The sequence below is a fragment of the Mandrillus leucophaeus genome, unplaced genomic scaffold (genome assembly GCF_000951045.1).
Source record: "Mandrillus leucophaeus isolate KB7577 unplaced genomic scaffold, Mleu.le_1.0 Scaffold10, whole genome shotgun sequence".
Taxonomy (NCBI): Eukaryota; Metazoa; Chordata; class Mammalia; order Primates; family Cercopithecidae; genus Mandrillus; species Mandrillus leucophaeus.
In genome coordinates this window covers 1,093,120-1,112,231 of record NW_012098098.1, presented here as the reverse complement: position 1 = coordinate 1,112,231, position 19,112 = coordinate 1,093,120, and the positions used below count along the sequence as shown (strand labels likewise).

The window sequence follows — 19,112 nt, the reverse complement described above, 5'->3', positions numbered from 1 at the left end:
AAAAAAAAAAAAAAAAAAAAAGAAAGAAAGAAAAGAAAAGAAAAAGAAAAAAAGAGAATATGGGGGATTCAATGCTTTATGCACAGGGAACATTTTACTTCCAAGTTTTGGAGAGAGACTGTAAACGACAAGAATGACGGTAGAATTAAGCTGACTCTGGGAAAATGGACTAATGACCTTAACCTGGTCTTCCAGAGATTTGCCTGTTTCATCGTCATCTTCCAAGTCAGGTAGGTCCTGAAAGAGCAAGTGAGCCGCACATCACCAGGGAGGCACATGCGCTGTCAACGTTCTGATAGGCACGATAAAGGCAAACACGCAGTCAACCCAGCCTTAGTTAAAGTTACTCAAATCACTTGGGTGACTCCTCTGCCTGTTCCCCACCCAAAGAAACTCTAGGCACACACAAAGCAAGCGTTGCCACTTCAGGTGTCTGGATCTAATAAAAGAAAGGGAACTTGCAAGATGTGACATATTTAAAGAATTTCCACATCTTTTTTCTGTTTCTTTATTAAGAGATACAGTCCGTTCATCTTAGGGGAAATAATGGGACCCAAACCAAATGCACCTCTGTACAAACTAGTCCAAAAACTCTATGTGGTATAAAAGTAATATATTTTGTATCTCCCCAAAACTGGTAGGACTTTTTTGTATTGTGGGTGTTTGTTTGGTGTCTTTGTGCATAAAAACCAGTGCGTGGTTGTATGCATGAACTGGAGCCACACTGCCTGGGTTGTTACTCCCCCACCACCATTTTCTAGCTGTGTGGCTTTGGGCAAGTTGCCTAACCTCTCTGTTTCTCATTTTCCTCATCTGGGAAATTGGGATGATAATAGTATGTACCACTTAGAGTTGTAGGAAGGGTTACATCAATCAATACAAGTCGTACTTAGAATGGTGTCACGCATATAATAAGAAACCAACTAATATTAGCTATTAGTGTTGTAGTTATCTATATGGTCAGTTCTCAAATGTGAGAGATAAATTGCCCAATTATGTTTCTTTCTTTCTTTTTCTTTTCTTTTTTTTTTTTTTTTGAGATAGAGTCTCACTCTGTCGCCCAGGCTGGAGTGCAGTGGTGAGATCTTGGATCACTGCAACCTCCGCCTCCTGGGTTCAAGCAGTTCTCCTGCCTCAGCCTCCGAAGTAGCTGGGATTACAGACACCTGCCACCATGCCCAGCTAATTTTTTTTTTTTTTTTTTGTATTTTTAGTAGAGACGGGGTTTCACCATGTTGGCCAGGCTGACTCCTGACTTCATGTGATTCACCCACCTCGGCCTCCCAAAGTGCTGGGATTACAGGTGTGAGCCACCACACCTGGCCTTTGTTTCTTTTTTTACATAGCTCCAGAAAACTAGAAACCCACTATGAATTCTGACTGTGATCACTTTAACTCTTACTGGGCCATGTGAAGTCCTGAAGTTTGGACATTAGAAACACCAGTTTAGGAGAAGTTTAACAAGGAAGTGGGGAGGGGGCCACCTCTCCAAGGTATGAGGTCAGAGGTGCCCAGAAATGCCTCTCCTATTCCTGCCCCATCAAAGGACAGTTCTTGAGGGGTTGTGACACAATGTGTGAATTCCCATGGTACCATTCTTGTGGGCCTAAGCATTTGGGACTGTCATCAAAATGGGAAGAGCTTCAGGAAAGAGTGACAGGCAAGGCTGGGATCAAACATTCACTCAAGCGAATGGGACACTGAACCGTCACACCTCCATGAGTCAGAAGGCCAGTGAGAGCCTGAGCTACCTGCCGGGTGGTGTCCAAGGAGGAGGAAAAACATACAATGTATAATGACACAATGTAACTCTGATGATACAATGTAACCCTCACCACCAATTTGGATAAGGCAACTAGTCAGAACTGCTTAGCAAGGTAGCTTCTTTAGCAAAAACGAATGGAGTGTGGTAGACATGGCTCAAGGGTAGTGATTTGGGCCCAGGCTCCCCAAACTTGAGCATGCACGTGCACGAATCACCTAGGGCAGTGCATTAAAGTTGGATTCTGATCAGTAGGCCTGGGGTGAGGCCTGGGAGTCTGCATTTCTAACCAGCGCCCCAGCAATGCCAGGCCTGCCGGCCCAAGGACCACACTTGGGGTATCGAGCATCTCCAGAGTTTGCATCTGATCACCTATTTTACTAACAGTAAAACTGATACTTATCTCCAAGATTAAATACTTCACGTACATCGATGCAGAATGTCTCCTTTGTCTCCAGTCTAACGGTTTCTAAATCTTCCATTCTCGTCCCATCAGGTCCTGTAACGAATCCACCCTCAGCGGCCACAGCCTGGGGGGTCCGCTCTAAAGAGCAACAACAAGTCTTGGAGTTAGTTTAACACACAGCAGGCAGATGGACAAGCCCACGGTGAAGAAGGGCTCCCAGGGTCCGGGCGCGGTGGCTCATGCCTGTAATCCCAGCACTTTGGGAGGCCAAGGTGGGTGGATCCCAAGGTCAGAAGTTCAAGTCCAGCCTGGCCAACATAGCAAAAACCCTGTCTCTATTAAAAATGCAAAAATTAGCCGAGTGTGGTGGCGGGCGCCTGTAGTCCCAGCTACTCGGGAGGCTGAGGCAGGAGAATCACTTGAACCCAGGAGGTTGAAGTTGCAATGAGCCAATATCATACCATTGCACTCCAGCCTGGGTGACAGAGTGAGACTCCTCTGGAAAAAAAAAAAAGATGAAAACCCTCTTCAGGGCCCAAAGGCCAGCCTCCATGACAGAGGCCGCAGCTCACGACAGGCTTCCGTCTGCTGGGAAAAGAATGGAACAGCTACCCCTTTCTATAACCTGGAGGCGAATCCCATGAGATGAAGAGCACCATCCAGGAGTCAAAGCAGCAGCCACAGGAATCTTGGAAACGGCAGCCGCTGTGGGGCGACAAGTGATGCCAGCAGGGGCGACTCGCTCAGAGACGGAGGGGCAGGCTTCACAGCCCACCGCCGGCCTGTCCCTCAGCCAGGCACACGCCCCTCCTGCTGCACAAGGGTCAGGGCTTGTGCAATTTCATAACTGCAAGATCACCTGAGGAATGTGGAATCGTGATGGGCCCCGTCCTCGTCCAGGCCCCTACTTTTCCTTTTTATTTACTTATTTGTATTTTTTTGAGACAGGGTCTCACTCTGTCACCCTGGCTGGAGTACAGTGGTGTGATCTCAGCTCACTGCAGCCTCAACCTCCTGTCCCCTACCCCTCCCACCTGAGCCTACAAGTGGTCATCGTCATGCCCGGCTAATTTATTGTGTTTTTTTGTAGATGCTCAGGGGTTGCAGGGAGGGGGATTTCTCACTATGTTGGCCAGGCTGGTCTCGAACTTCTGGCCTCAAGCAATCTGCCCGCCTCGGCCTCCTACAGTGCTCGGATTACATGAGTGAGCCACCTCGCAGGGCCTGCCCCTACTCTTCCCCCAGGCTGTATCCTTGGGTCCTGTACTCTGATCCCTCCATTGCTCTCTGGGCTTCATTTATGTCAGAGATGAATGGCCCACTTTTCACCATTAAAAAGTTACCATTCGGCCATGTCAAATACATAGTGAATTTTGATGACTTAATTTTTTAAAAATAAGTAAAATATCTCATTGATAATTTTTATATTAATTCCATGTTAACATGATTGTATTTTTTATATATTGGGTTAAATCAAATATATCATTAATACTTTTACTGTTTCTTTTTAATTTTTAAATTATTTATTTATTTATTTTTTGAGAGAGGGTCTCACTCTGTCACCCAGGATGGAGTGCAGTGGCGCAATCTTGGCTCACTGCAGCCTCAACTTCCGGGGCTCAAGCAATCCTCTTGCCTCAGCCTTCAAGTAGCTGGGACTACAGGGGCACACCACCATGCCCAGCTAATTTTTGTAGTTTTGGTAGGGATGAGGTCTCACTATGTTTCTAAGGCTGGTCTGAAACTCCTGGCCTCAATCAACCCTCCTGCCTTGGCCTCCCAAAGTTCCTTTTACTTTTTAAAATAGGGCTACTAGAGAATCTAGTAGTGGCTCCTGTTCCATTTCTTTTTTTCTTTTTCTTTTTTTTTTTTTTGAGACAGAGTCTCACTTTGTCACCCAGGCTGGAGTGCAGTGGCGCGGTCTCAGCTCACTGCAAGCTCCGCCTCCTGGGTTCGTGCCATTCTCCTGCCTCAGCCTCCTGAGTAGCTGGGACTACAGGCGCCCGCCACCACGCCCAGCTAACTTTTTTGTATTTTTAGTAGAGACGGGGTTTCACCGTGTTACAGGATGGTCTCGATCCCCTGACCTCATGATCCGCCCACCTCAGCCTCCCAAAGTGCTGGGATTACAGGCGTGAGCCACCGCGCCCAGCCTCCTATTCCATTTCTGTTGAGCAGCACTGTTCCAGATAACAGGACAACTTGCGTACATTATCTTCTAGAAACAGCAACACAGAAGAAGTGAAACTCAGGCCCCAGGTCCCACAGAGGCCTGAGTCAAAGGCTGGGGCTCCCTGAGGGGCGTGTGTGTCTGTGTGTGTTTCTCTGCTCACGTTACCTTCCCCGGCAGCTCCGAGGGGCGGCGGTGGTGGGGCCTCAACTGGGAGGGTCCCCTCTGGCTCTTGATCTCCATCCTCTCCTTTAACCTCCACAGACGGCGACAGTAGCGGGGGCTCAGCTGGGAGGGTCCCCTCTGGCTCTTGATCTCGGTCCTCTCCTTTAACCTCCACAGGCGGCGACAGTAGTGGGACCTCAACTGGGAGGGTTCCCTCTGGCTCTCGATCTCCATCCTCTCTTTTAACCTCCACAGGCAGCTCCTCTCCTCCACTTGGCTTTCCTGGGCAGAGCTCATCCTTGGCCTCAAAGCTTTCCTTAACAAATAGCTCCATCTTCTGCCTTGTTTCTCTGTCCCCGGGAGGCTCCTCCTTGCCTTCCTCACTGGCAGGCACGTTCTCACCATCGTCTGAAGATGTCGTCTCCCCTACTGGCGGAAAATGCAAAGGTGAATGTGGGAGTGTCCCAGGAGGACAAGGGTGTTCGTGCATACTTCAAGGGCTCACAGCAAACTTCTGAGACCAGGAACGAGGTCAGGAACACCATTTAAAAACGTGTCCTCGAGGGGCTGGGTGCAGTGAGTCGCACCTGTAATCCCAGCACTTTGGGAGGCCAAGGAGGGCGGATCACTTGAGGCCAGGAGTTCAAAACCAGGCTGGCCAACATGACGAAACCCCCTCTCCACTAAAAATACAAAAAATTAACCAGACGTGGTGGCACGCGCCTATAGTCCCAGCTATTCAAGAGGCTGGGGCAGGAGAATCGCTTGAACCTGGGAGGTGGAGGCTGCAGTGAGCCAAGATCGTGTCACTGCACTTCAGCCTGGAAGACAGAGCAAGACTCTGTGCCCAAAAAATAAATAAACAAATAAATAAGGAACACAGTTTAAAAAGTTTCTTCAAGGGGCTGGGCGTGGTAGCTCATGCTTGTAATCCCAGCACTTTGGGAGGCCCAGGCGGTCAGATCATTTGACGTCAAGAGTTCAAGACCAGCCTGGCAAACATGGTGAAACTTCGTCTCTACTAAAATAATAATAATAATAATAATAATAATAGCTGGGTGGGGTGGCACATGCCTATAATCCCAGCTACTAGAGAGACCAAGGCAGGAGAAGCGCTTGAACCCAGGAGACAGAGGTTGCAGTGAGTCACTGCATTCCAGTCTAGGTGACAGAGTGAGACTGTCTCAAAAAAAAAAAAAAAAAAAAGAAGTATCCTTGAGGGATGTTCATTAGTGTTGTTTACAGTGGATAATGACGGGAGCCAAATGCCCGTGAAGGCGCTGCCGAGCACAGCCCTTTAATGGAACAAGTTACAGCCATCAAGAAAGCAGAACACAAGAAGTTCTTAGGAGATGCATGCTGAAGCACTGGGGATTTAAAGGCTATGTCGTTTGCCTTTATCTTCAAATGGTTCAGGGGAAAAGCAAAGTGTCTGTGTGTGTGTGTGTGTGTGTGTGTGTGTGTGTGGCAAATATCTGTAGCAAATTATGAAAAACCACAGAATCTATTAACAAATGCAGACATACAACTATGTTTTACTATTTCAGCTTTTCTGAAAATTTTTAACATTTCAAAACAAAAAGTTGGGAAAAGACAAAATATATGTAGTAAGAAAATATCTATTGTATGGAAAATAGTTATAGTATGCTAATTCAAAAGACTAGACAGGAAGCAACATAATTATGCCATTTTTACATAAAAATGTGTATGTGGCCAGGTGCGGTGGCTCACATCTATAATCCCAGCACTTTGGGAGGCTGAGGCGGGAGGATTGCTTGAGGCCAGGAGTTTGAGACCAGTTTGGCCAACACAGCAAGGCCCTGTCTCTACAAAAAAAAAGAATACAAAAATATTAGCCAAAGATGTTCACACCTTAATCTTAGACTATGAATATGTTACCTTACACGGACAAAGGGACTGTGCAGATGTGATTAGGATCTAGAACCCTGAGATCAGGAAATTGTCCTGGGTTATCCAGGCAGGCTCAAAAGAATCACAAGGGCTCTCAGAATAGGGAGGCAGGCGTGTCAGAGCCAGAACGAGGCTGGAAGATGCCACACTGCTGGCCTGGAAGTTGGAGGAAGGGGCCACGAGCCAGGGAACGCAGGCGGCCTCTAGAGGTGGGAAAGGCAAGGAAGCGGGTTCTCCCCTGGGGCCCCCAGAAGGAGCACAACCCTGAGACACCTCAATTTTAGCTTAGTGAAACCCATTTTGGGCTTCTGACCCACAGAACTGCAATAAGGTAACAAATTTGTGTTTTTTAAGCCACTAATTTTGTGATAATTTGTTGTGGCTGCTATGAAATTACAAGATACATTTATCTCTGAAACAGAGCTCCTAAAACCCCGGTAGATAGGGGTGCTAGAAGGCTGTTTTGTTCTAATATTTTATCTTCGAGCCCAGGTCCTGGCACAGAGCTCCTAAGACCTTCGTCCAGGGTGACAGGAAGATCTTTTGTCTGAAGGGGCCCTTGGGGGCGGGGTGGCTTCCAGACCAGAGAGACCAAGTCGTGATGAGAGGCTTGGAGCTTTCAGCCCCACCCTCGTCCTTCAGAGAGGGCGGAGGGGCTGGAAATGGAGTTAATCATCCATCATGCCCACGTGTTGAAGCTTCCGGAAAACCCCCTGAACTGTGGGGTTCAGAGAGCTTCCGAGTTGCTGAACACTGGAGATATCTGGAGTGGGGTGTGGCCAGAGAGGGCGTGAAGCTACGCCCCTTCCCACAGACCCTTCCCTAAGCTCCACTTCATCCCGCTGTTCATCTGCATCCCTTATCGTATCCTTTATTAATATAATAACCCAGAAAATATAAGTGTTCTCTGGAGTTCTGTGAGCCATCAGAGCAAAGTATCAAACCCAAAGGGAGTGTCATGGGAACCCTAATTTTATGGCCATTCTGTTAGAAGTACAGGCGACACCCTGGGACTCGCAGTTGCATCAGAAGTGGGGAGTAATCTCGCAGGACCATTGTCCATCACCTGTGGGGTTAGTGTCAGGATGGAAATGAATTGTAGGACACCCGGCTGGTGTCAGAGAATCGGTGGGTGTGGGGACACCCTGCACATTTGGTGAGCACAAGTCTGCCGGGTGTTGAGAGTGTGGTAGAAGAAAACAACCTATTTGAGTTTTCCTACTTTCAGCAGCCGCAGAAAACTAATAGGTCATTTATTTTGAAAAACTGTGTTTCAACCAGTAAAAGTGGTTGGAAACAGCTCATCACCGTTCCAGGTTCTCACTGGTGCTGGCAGGTGGGTGAGGCCAACTGCAGATGGATCTGCAGGTTGTGAGGAAATGGTTTAAAAAAAATCCCTGGCCAGGTGCAGCAGCTCACGCCTATAATCCCAGCACTTTGGGAGGCCAAGGTGGGTGGAGCACTTGAACCCAGGAGTTTGAGACCAGCCTGGGCAACATAGTGAGACCCCACCTCTACGGAAAAAAAAAAAAATTAATTAGCTAAGCTTGATGGTGCACACCTGTAGTCCCAGCCACTTAGGAAGCTGAGGTGAGAGGATCACTTGAGGTGGAGGTTGCAGTGAGCCAAGATTGTGCCACTGCACTCTAGCCTGGGCAACTGAGTGAGATCTTATCCCCACCAAAAGAAAAAAAAAGAAAGAAAAAAAGAAAATCCAAGGCTGGGCACAGTGGCTCATGCTTGTAATCCCAGCACTTTGGTAAGCCAAGGTTGGCAGATGACTTGAAGTCAAGAGTTCGAGACAAGCCTGGACAACATGGCAAAATCCCTTCTCTACTGAAAATACAAAAATTAGCCAGGAATGGTGGTACGTGCCTGTAATACCAGCTCTGGGGAGGCTGAGGCACAAGAATTGCTTGAACCCGGGAGACAGAAGTTGCAGTGAGTCAAGATCACGCTGCTGCACTCCAACCTGGGCGACAGAGCGAGACTCTGTCTAAAAAAAAAAAAAAAAATCCCCAAGATTAAAGAGTAAGTTTGACAGCTTAGACTCGCCTAATCTCAAAGGAACTCTGGGGCTGTTGTCTTCGGCCCAGCACATACCTCTCTCTTGACTCTCTCTCTGTCTTTTCCTCTCCTCCGCCCGCCGCTTGATCATGGCCAAGGCTTCAATGCTGTCTGTGATCTTCTTCCGCTCCCTGCTCTCCCACTGCTGTCTCTCCTCCTTTTCAGCTGCGTACCCTCCCCTAGCCCAGGCCTCCGCACAAGCTCTGTTTAAAAAAAACAAAGAAACATAAATAGGGAAGGTGAACTCCAAACATACACTCTCTGATCAACTTGCTCATTTTCTTCAAAATCAAAGCAAAGTGAGCATCAGACATGTGACTGCAAGGATGAAAGTTACACGTGTGAATTTTATTATTTAAGGTGGAACGGTCTGCACAGTCTTCTTAGATATGACACCAAAAGCACAAGTGACAAAAGAAAAAATAGAGAAATCGGATTCCATCAAAATTAAAAATGTTTGTCATGCAAAGAATACCATAAATAAAGTATTATTAAAAAAAAAAAAAAAAAGCCAGCAGGACACACTGGCTCACGCCTGTAATCCTAGCACTTTGGAGGCCAAAGTGGGATGATCACTTGAGCCCAGGAGTTTGAGATCAGCCTGGGCAACACAGCGAGACCCTGTGTCTACCGAAAAAAAGTAAAAAGACAACTCAAAGAATGTGAGAAGATATTTGCAAATCATATATTTGATAATGGTCTTGTACCTAGAAAATATAAATAAGGCCGGGCGCGGTGGCTCAAGCCTGTAATCCCAGCACTTTGGGAGGCCGAGACGGGCGGATCACGAGGTCAGGAGATCGAGACCATCCTGGCTAACACAGTGAAACCCTGTCTCTACTAAAAAATACAAAAAACTAGCCGGGCGAGGTGGCGGGCACCTGTAGTCCCAGCTACTCGGGAGGCTGAGGCAGGAGAATGGCGCGAACCCGGGAGGCGGAGCTTGCAGTGAGCTGAGATCCGGCCACTGCACTCCAGCCTGGGCGACAGAGCGGGACTCCGTCTCAAAAAAAAAAAAAAAAAAAAAAGAAAATATAAATAAGCCTCACAACTCATTAATAGAAAGATGACACAATTTCAAAATGACCAAAGTTTAGGCAGTGCATGGTAGCTCACACCTGTAATCCCAGCACTTTGGGAAGAGGAGGTGGGTGGATCACCTAAAGTCAGGAGTTCAAGACCAGCCTGGCCAACATGGAGAAAGCCCGTCTCTACTAAAAATCCGAAAATTAGCTGGGCATCGTGGCACGCAACTGTAGTCCCAGCTACTCGGGAGGCTGAAGGAGGAGAATCGCTTGAACCCACGAGGCAGAGGTTACAGTGAGCTGAGATCACACCACTGCACTCCAGCCTGAGTGACAGAGTAAGATTCTACCCCCCCCAAAAAAATGAGCAAAGTTTTAAAAAATGAGAAGACAGGCTACAGACTGGGAGAAAATATTTGCAAAAAAAAAAAAAAAAAAATGGTATCCGGGAAAGGGCTTGGATCCAAAACATACAAATAACTTTTAAAATTCAAAGATAAGGAAACAACCCAATAAAAAACCGGGCAAACGATCAAGATACCTCACCAAAAAAGATATACAGATGGCAAATAAGCCTGTGAAAAGATGCTCCACATCACGTGTCCTGGGGAAATGCAAATTAGAACAATAAGATAACATGATGTGGCTATAAGATGGCTAAAATCCAAAACACTGGCAATGCTGTGCTAATGAGGATGTGGAGTGCTGGGAACTCTCACTTGTTCCTAGGGGGAATGCAAAATGGTACAGCCACTTTGGAAAATGGTGTGGCGGATTCTTACAGGACTAAAAATACTCTCACCATATGATCCAGCAATTGTGCTTCTAATTATTTACCCAAATGAATTGAAGACTTATGTCCACACGCAAACCTGCACATGGATGTTTACAGCAGTTTTATTCTAATTGGCAGAAATTAGAAGCGACCAACATATCCTTTAGTAGGTGAATGGATAAACAAACTCTGGCACACCCAGATGGAGGAATATCACTCAGCAGTGAAAAGAGATGAGCTGTCAAGCCACACGAATTCATGGAAGAAGCCTAACTTCATTGCTAAGTGAAAGAAGCCGGTCCATAAAGGCTATATGCTGTATGATTCCAGCTATATGACTTTCTAGATAAGGCAAAATCACGGAGACGGCAAAAAGATCAGTGTTGCCAGGAGTTGGGGCTGAGGAGGTGGGAGGGATGAATAAGCAGAGCACAGAGGGTTTTAGGGCAGTAAAACTATTCTGTGAGATACTGTGATGGGGGATACATGACATGATACCTTTGTCCAAACCCATACAATGTGCAACACCAAGCATGAGCCCCAAAGAAATGATGGACTTCAGTCAATAATAAGGTACCAGCATTGGTTGATCGCTTGTCACAAATGTCCCACACGAATGTAACACGTTACAAATAGGAGAAACTGTGAGGGTGGGTGGTATATGGGAACTCTCTTTACTTTCTGCTCAATTTTTCTGTAAATCTAAAACTGCTCTGAAAATAAAGTCTAGGCCAGGTGCAGTGACTCATGCCTGTAATCTCAGCACTTTGGGAGGCCAAGGTGGGCAGATGACTTGAGCCCAGGAGTTCCGGACCAGCCTGGGCAACATGGCGAGACCCCATCTCTACAAAAAGCACAAAAACTAGCCAGGCGTGGTGGTGCACACCTGCAGTCCCAGCTACTCAGGAGGCTGAGAGGTGAAAGGGTTACTTGAGCCCAGGAGGTGGAGGCTGCAGGGAATCATGATTGCAGCACTATACTCCAGCCTGGGCGACAGAGCGAAACGCTGTCTCAAAAAAAAAAAAAAAAAAAAAAAGTCTGTTAGAAGTCTATTATATTTTTTAAAAATCAGCAAAGAAACTGAACAGGCATTTCTCCAAAGAAGACATAAAAACTGCCAATAAGTACATGAAAGATGCTTCATTATCTACCAGGGAAAAGCAAATGGAAACCACAGTGACGCACCACTTCATACCATCCAGGGGACTAGAAATAAAAAGACAGAGCCGGGTGCGGTGGCTCACCCCTTTAATCCCAGCACTTTGGGAGGCTGAGGCAGGTGGATCACGAGGTCAAGAGATTGAGACCGTCCTGACCAACATGGTGAAACCCTGTCTCTAATAAAAATAGAAAAATTAGCTGGGCATGGTGGCTGATGCTTCTAATCCTAGCTGCTAGGGAGGCTGAGGCAGGAGAATCGCTTGAACCTGGGAGGCGGAGGTTGCAGTGAGCTGAGATCTCACTGCTGCACTCCAGCCTGGGTGACAGGATGAGACTCCATCTTAAAAAAACAAAAAGAGAGAAAAAGACAGGCAATCAGAAGTATTGGTGAGGATACGGGAAAACTGGAACCCTCCTACACTGCTGATGGGGATGTAAAATGGTGCAGCTGCTTTGGAAAACAATGTGGTGTCTCCTCAAAAATTAAACAAAGTCCCTGTATGACCCAGAAATTCCACTCCTAGATACGTACCCAGAAGAAGACAACAGCTGTCCACACAAAAACTTCATTATTGACAATAGCCAAAAAGTGAAAAGAACCCTAATTTCCAAAAGCTGATGGACAAATACAATGTAGTGTATCAAAATGCAGTATCATGTGGCAATAAAAAGGAGTGAAGTACTGGATGGAGCACGCCACATCGCAGATGAACCCTGACAACACGACGTTAAGTGAAAGAAAAAAAAGGCCACATGGTGGGTGACTCCATTTATATGAAATGTCCAGAACAGGCAAATCAACAGAGAGGAAAAGGAGAGAAGTAGCTGCCAGGGCCTTCAGGGAGCGAGAAATAGGGGGTGGGCTGCTAATGGGGATGGTTTTTTTTGTTTTTGTTTTTGTTTTTTGGGACAGTCTCGCACTGTCACCCAGGTTGGAGTGTGGTGGCGCAATCTCGGCTCACTGCAACCTCCACCTCCCGGATTCAAGCGATTCTCTTGCCTCAGCCTCCCGAGTAGCTGGGACTACAGGCGCCTACCACCACGCCCAGCTAATTTTTGTACTTTTAGTAGAGATAGGGTTTCACCATGTTGGCCAGGATGGTCTTGGTCTCTTGACCTCATGATCTGCCCACTCTGGCCTCCCAAAGTGCTGGGATTACAGGTGTGAGCCACCATGCCCAGCCAGTGTTTCTTTTTCTTTTTTTTTTTTTTTTTTTGAGATGGAGTCTCGCTCTGTTGCGCAGGCTGGAGTGCAGTGGTGTGATCTCAGCTCGCTGCAAGCTCCACCTCCCGGGTTCATGCCATTCTCCTGCCTCAGCCTCCTGACTAGGTGGGACTACAGGCACCCACCACCATGCCCAGCTAATTTTTTCTATTTTTTAGTAGAGACAGGGTTTCACCATGTTACCAGGATGGTCTCGATCTGCTGACCTCGTGATCCGCCTGCCTCGGTCTCCCAAAGCGCTGGGATTATAGCTGTGAGTCACCATGCCCGGCCCAGTGTTTCCATTTTAGAGTGATGAGAATGTTCTAAAATTGATTGTGGTGATGGTTGCATAACTCTGTGAATATACTCAAAGCCATTGCATTGTACACTTTGTTTTTTATTTTTATTTTTATTTTTTTATTTTATTTTTTTTTGAGAGGGAGTCTCCTGACCTCAAGTGATCCACCCCCCTCAGCCTCCCAAAGTGCTGGGATTACAGCCGTGAGCAACTGCGTCCAGCCACATTGTACACTTGAAATACATAAACTGTATGGTATGTGAATAATACCTCAACAAAGTTGTTATTTGAAAAATAAAGTCTGGTGGTTTAAAAACAGGAGGCTTACCTTCAGAGAGAAGCAGCAGATCCCTGCTGTAAAATCAAAGGTACAGGTGTTTGGAAATAGTCGGACAGGGTGTTGCAAAGTATACTATAGCAGAGAAAGACCACGAGTCACTGAGACAGAAAATGCTAAGGAGAATAAACCATGCTCCAGTCCATTTACCACACAGTGAGAAAACCTCAGAGCCTTTGATCTCAGAGCAGACAGCCAGCAAAGGCCTAGCTGTTGCCTGCTATGTGCCAGGCACTGTTCTAGAGGCTGGGGACCCAGCAGTGAGTGTCAGAGCTCATCTCTGTTAGAGGAGCCCTTTTAGTCTGGGAAGAAGATCCTAAACAAAGAAATGAGTGTATGTCAGTGGCTGATGTGTCCTAAGAGGAAATTAATTCAGGCTGAAAAGACATCAAGTGGAGAAGGCACTATTTACATGGGTTATGGAGAGTGCGTTAATGACAGGTGAGCAGATGCCTGCTGCATCCTAGATGACAGCAAGTACCCAGTGTCAAACAATTCGTCAGTGGTTGGATTAAGATTCAATGCCAGGGGTGTGGCGGCTCATGCCTGTGAGGCTTTGGGAGCCTCAGAGCTTTGGGAGGCCAAGGCAGGAGGATCACCTGAGGCCAGAAATTTGAGACCAGCCTTGGCGACATAGTGAGACGCCCATCTCTACAAAAAACTTAAAAATTAACTGGGTTTAGTGATGTACGCTTGTAATCTCAGTTACCTGGGAGGCTTGTGTGAACCCAGGAGTTTGAGGCTGCAGTGATGGCGCCACTGCCCAGGTGACGGAGTACAATCCTGTCTCTAAAAAAAGATTCAAGCCAGGTTAATCTGACTCCTGAGCTGGAGTCTTGGGCTATGCTGTAAAGGACAGTGGCTCCTATTGCTCATATCCACGTTACTTTCCTCAGCATGGCCCCCGGGTTGGGGGCAGCCTCTTCAGTGGCAGCTGCTCCCACTGGTTCACTCCTAGGAGCCCAGCACCTGCTCAGAGTCCTGCATGTTGCTCATAGGCACTCACAAGGACCCTGTGGCAACAATATTCTCATCCCCACTCTGCAGATGTGGAACGTGCGCCCAGGGAGGTTAGGGAGCTCCCCCAAGGTCGTAACGTAGCACGTGGCTGCAGAGCTGGCTTGGGAGTCAGGCCCCTGCACACTGGCTGCTCTCCCTGTCCTCACCACCCCCAGACCTGGGGCCCAGGGAGCTGGGTCAATTTCTGTTGAACCTCCCAGAAGCAGGTCTTATTTTCTTACCTGGCTAAAGTGGAAGCTCTATTGGAAATATTTATTAGTTTGATTTAAATTTGTGAGTTTAAAAACATATTACAAGCTACATTGATCTTAAATGTTGTATAATGCAAAATTCAGATTGTCCTTCTCATCAAGTAGCCTATATGACTGATATTTTATTCTAATTAGAATTACTAAAGTGATCTAAATTTAAAAGTAAGTTAAAAACACAGATAAAAGCAGTGACGATAAACATGGCAGTCCAGGGTGCAATGTTCCTAATATTAAAGAAACTCTTACAAATCGGTAAGAAAATCACTTTAGAAAGAAACTTGGAAAAAGTCATGGACAGAATATTCATAAAGGAGGAAATATAAGTGTCCAGTAACAATGAAAACAATGCCCAACTTCATCAATTACCCAAAAATGGCAATTTAAAACAACAGGGTACTATCTTCACCCATTAACTAACTTGGCAAAGATTTCTTTTCATGGTTATGTTCTGTGAGGTTGTAAACTGATACAAACTCTCTAGAAAACAACTAGAAAATATTTGTAAGAGTTTTTACAAAGTCTGAAACCGCATTCTTCAAAGCAGTGATGCTACTCCCAAAATTCCATTCCAAGGAACTCATCAGCAAAGAGGTAAACCACCAATGCAAAGATACTTATCAAAGGAATATAAAAATCTATGAATAAGTGCTTAAATTCCCATTATAGTCAATTATGTCGCCATCAAGCCTATTTCCAAAGAACGTTTTTGATATGTGAAATTGCTCAAGAATCAGAAATTTAAAAAGTTTAATATTAAGCATGGTCAACTATTAAATATTAAAATGTGATCAGAAGGCTTTTCTCTTCTTACCTGTCCTTTGGAAACACTGGTCTATCATCCAGGTATGTTAAGTGCTTTAGTCGTACAGTGACTGTCCTTCTATAATTAGGAATGTGTCTGATAACCGGGTTTCCCATCAAATTCAGTACACGCTGCAAGAAGACAAGCAGAACCAAAATGATTACTGAAAGATGCGACTGAATTATTTGATATGTGCTGTGCACTAAGAATAAATGAACAAAATCTAGAGAAGTGCCAATATCACATCCTGGTAACTTGATGGGAGAAATCAGAAGGTTTCCATTGCTCTCACGCTATCAGAGCTGTCTAGATCATTCAGCAGCCCTTTCCTCCACTTGAACTTCAGATCTTAGATCTCATTGTCCCTCCAGAACAATACTGGAAAACATTTTCTGAGGCTTTTTCTGAGAGCAGTTGATTATATTAGTTTTGCTACCCAACCTCTTTTACTGAAATGAATCTCTGCCTAATTGATTGTTTTCTTTTCTTCCCAGCCAGGATCCATTTTAAGAAAACGCACACAGCTGCTAGACAGAGAAGCAGCAGTGACTAAGGGAAAGGATGGAGAGTGCCCGCTTACTTCTGCTGAGTGCCACAGGATGGAGGGCCCTTCTCCCTCAGCTTACAGCTCTCCCTGCTGTCAGTTAGGACCAGGGAGGAGGAAGGGGTTCAGCAATCCCACCTGCCATCCTCCCCCATTTTTAAATACTGTCACCTCCTCTACTGCCTTAAGAAACTCAAAGACGTTGGCCGGGCGTGGTGGCTTACGCCCGTAATCCCAGCACTTTGGGAGGCCGAGGCGGGTGGATCACGAGGTCAGGAGATTGAGACCATCCTGGCTAACATGGTGAAACCTCGTCTCTACTAAAAATACAAAAAATTAGTCAGGCGTGGTGACGGGCGCCTGTAGTCCCAGCTACTCGGGAGGCTGAGGCAGGAGAATGGTGTGAACCCGGGAGGTGGAGCTTGCAGTGAGCCGAGATTGTGCCACTGCATTCCAGTCTGGGAGACACAGCGAGACTCCGTCTCAAAAAAAAAAAGAAAAAGAAACTCAAAGAGGTTGAATGCTTAGAGGGGCTGGGCTTGGTGGCTCACTCCTGTAATTCCAGCACTTTGGGAGGCTGAAGTGGGTGAATCACTTGAGGTCAGGGGTTCGAGACCAGCCTAGCCAACATGGTTAAACCCCATCTCTACTAAAAATACAAAAATTAGAGGGGTGTGGTGGCGAGCACCTGTAATCCCAGCTACTCAGGGGCCTGAGGCAGAAGAATCACTTGAACCCAGGAGGCGGAGGCTGTAGTAAGCCGAGATTATGCCACTGCACTCCAGCCTGGGTGACAAAGCAAAACTCCATCTCAAACAAAAAAAAAAAAAAAAAAAAGAAGTTGAACGCTTAAGGCAACATGAGGGTGAACCATTTCAAAATCTGTCTGCCTAAACCGATGGAATATTTTTCATATCTAAAGTGTTTCTTTGTTGAAGATATCGTAAACGAGTTAGTTTAGCATTTCCCAAACTTCATTCTCATGCTGTCTTTACCATTCTTGCTCTATTTTCAAGTGACTTACCCTGCACAGGGTGGGGCGGTGGGAGCAATACACCCAGACAGCAATAAAGGGGTACACGGTGTGGGGAGGATTTAAATGCAGTCACAAAATAACTATTAATATAAAGCAACCTGTTTCCTTCTGGGCTGAATTGTGTCCTAATCAAAATTCACATGTTAAAGTCCCTCAGCACCTCAGAATGTGACTGTATTTGGAGATAAGACTTTTAAAGCCATGATGAAGTTGAAATGAGCCCATTAGGATAGGCCCTAATCCAATCTTACTGGTGTCCTTAGGAGAAGAGAGTAGGACACAGCACATAGGGAGGGACCGTGTGAGGACCCAGAGAGAAGACGGCCCTCTACCAGCCAAGGAGAGGACTCTGGAGAACCCAGCCCTGCCCACACCTTGCTCTTGACGTTCAGTCTCCAGAATTATGAGAAAATAAATTTCTTTTTCTTTTTTTTTTTTTTTTTGAGATGGAATCTAGTTCTATTGCCCAGGCTGGAGTGCAGTGGCGCGATCTCGACTCACTGCAAGCTCCACCTCCCAGATTCACGCCATTCTCCTGCCTCAGCCTCCCAAGTAGCTGGGACTACAGGTGCCCACCACAATGCCTGGCTACTTTTTTGTATTTTTAGTAGAGCCAGGGTTTCATCATGTTAGCCAGGATGGTCTCGATCTCCTGACCTTGTGATCCGCCTGCCTCGGCCTCCCAAAGTGCTGGGATTACAGGCGTGAGGCACCACACACAGCCACGAAAAAGTATATTTCTATTGGTTAAGCCACCCGGTACTTATGGCAACCCCAGCCAAAACAAAAACGAACAAATGGGAGGATTGTAATATAATAGAGCTTTCTATTCTCACCATGCACTGCAGTTCTAAACTAGTCTTTTGATGGTACATGCTACAGATTGTTCCCGAACTATGATTTGCTTTCAGTTGACTCGCTTTTCTCCGTGTTTATCAATGCACTAAGCGGTATACAATAAACTCAAGGGTTTTGTGTGCTAGTTTTAGAATTTTTTTCCTAGTACACGTTAACACATAGACACTAAGAAGCAAGGAAGCTGTCAAAGGTACTAGAGAGGACTTAAAAGGACTTGGGAAGCAAGCCAAAGGATGAGAATTTTTTTTTTTTAGACAGTGTCTCATTCTGTCTGGAGTGCAGTGGTGAGATCTCAGCTCACTGCAACGCCTCCCGGGTTCAAGCAATTCTTATGCCTCAGCCTCCCAAGTAGCTGAGATCACAGACGTGCATCAACATACCCAGCTAATTTTTGTATTATTATTAGGGATAGGGTTTCACCATGTTGACCAGGCTGGTCTCAAACTCCTGGCCTCAAGTGATCTGCCCACCTTGGCCTCCCAAAGTGCTGGGATACAGGTGTGAGCCACCATACCTCACCTGGATGGGAAAATTTGAACATGAAAAATTAAAGTGACTGCAAGAGTTAAATCTTGTCAAATACTGTATATATAAATGCATGCATTCATAATGATACTAAAAAAAGAAAGGCTTCATTGTCGCCATGAAAGGTTGCTAGGGTCTCAATTCATTTTACTGAAAATTGATAAATAACCAGCCTGAGCAATATGGCAAAACCCCATCTCTACAAAAAATATAAAAATTAGCCGGATGTGGTGGTGTGCACCTGTGTTCCCAGCTACTTGGAGGCTAAGGTGGGAGAATTGCTTGAGCCCGGGAGGTCGAGGCTGCAGTGAGCCATGATTATACCACTGCACTCCAGCCTGGGTGACAGAGCAAGACCCTGTCAAAAAAAAAAAAAAGAAAGGAAATAAAAAGAAAATTGATAAATAAAAGGGCCAAACATTGATCCTGGCCTTTTCTGCATGAACTGCATGAACCGCTAGTTGGTGAGTGAAAGCTCTTTGTAGAAGCATTCTAGCTGAAGCATTCTAGCTAACAAATGCTGAGAGAGTGAGAGAACTGGAAAGCTGTCATTGTGTGACTCCTCATTAAATAATTCATCTAGGCAACTTTCATCAGTGACTGCTGAAATAACTGGGACAAGGACTGATGGGAAACTTGATAATGGCTGGACAAGGCTGACAACATCTGAACCCACTAGTGAATCTTAAAATGACAAAAGGAGGCCGGGCGCGGTGGCTCAAGCCTGTAATCCCAGCACTTTGGGAGGCCGAGACGGGCGGATCACGAGGTCAGGAGATCGAGACCATCCTG

General features: G+C 46.1%; 1 protein-coding gene across 1 annotated transcript in view; it reads right to left on the bottom strand.

The window, feature by feature from the left end:
- Positions 1-19,112, bottom strand: part of DNAAF1 (dynein, axonemal, assembly factor 1) — a 33,201-nt gene that overhangs the window by 3,224 nt on the left and 10,865 nt on the right. The window contains exons 6-10 of the mRNA XM_011971307.1: positions 15,367-15,488; positions 8,518-8,684; positions 4,507-4,929; positions 2,191-2,306; positions 184-237 (exon numbers count right to left, since the gene is read on the bottom strand). Of these exons, the coding sequence (XP_011826697.1) occupies positions 184-237; positions 2,191-2,306; positions 4,507-4,929; positions 8,518-8,684; positions 15,367-15,488 (882 nt within the window). The remainder of the gene's footprint in view (positions 1-183; positions 238-2,190; positions 2,307-4,506; positions 4,930-8,517; positions 8,685-15,366; positions 15,489-19,112) is intronic.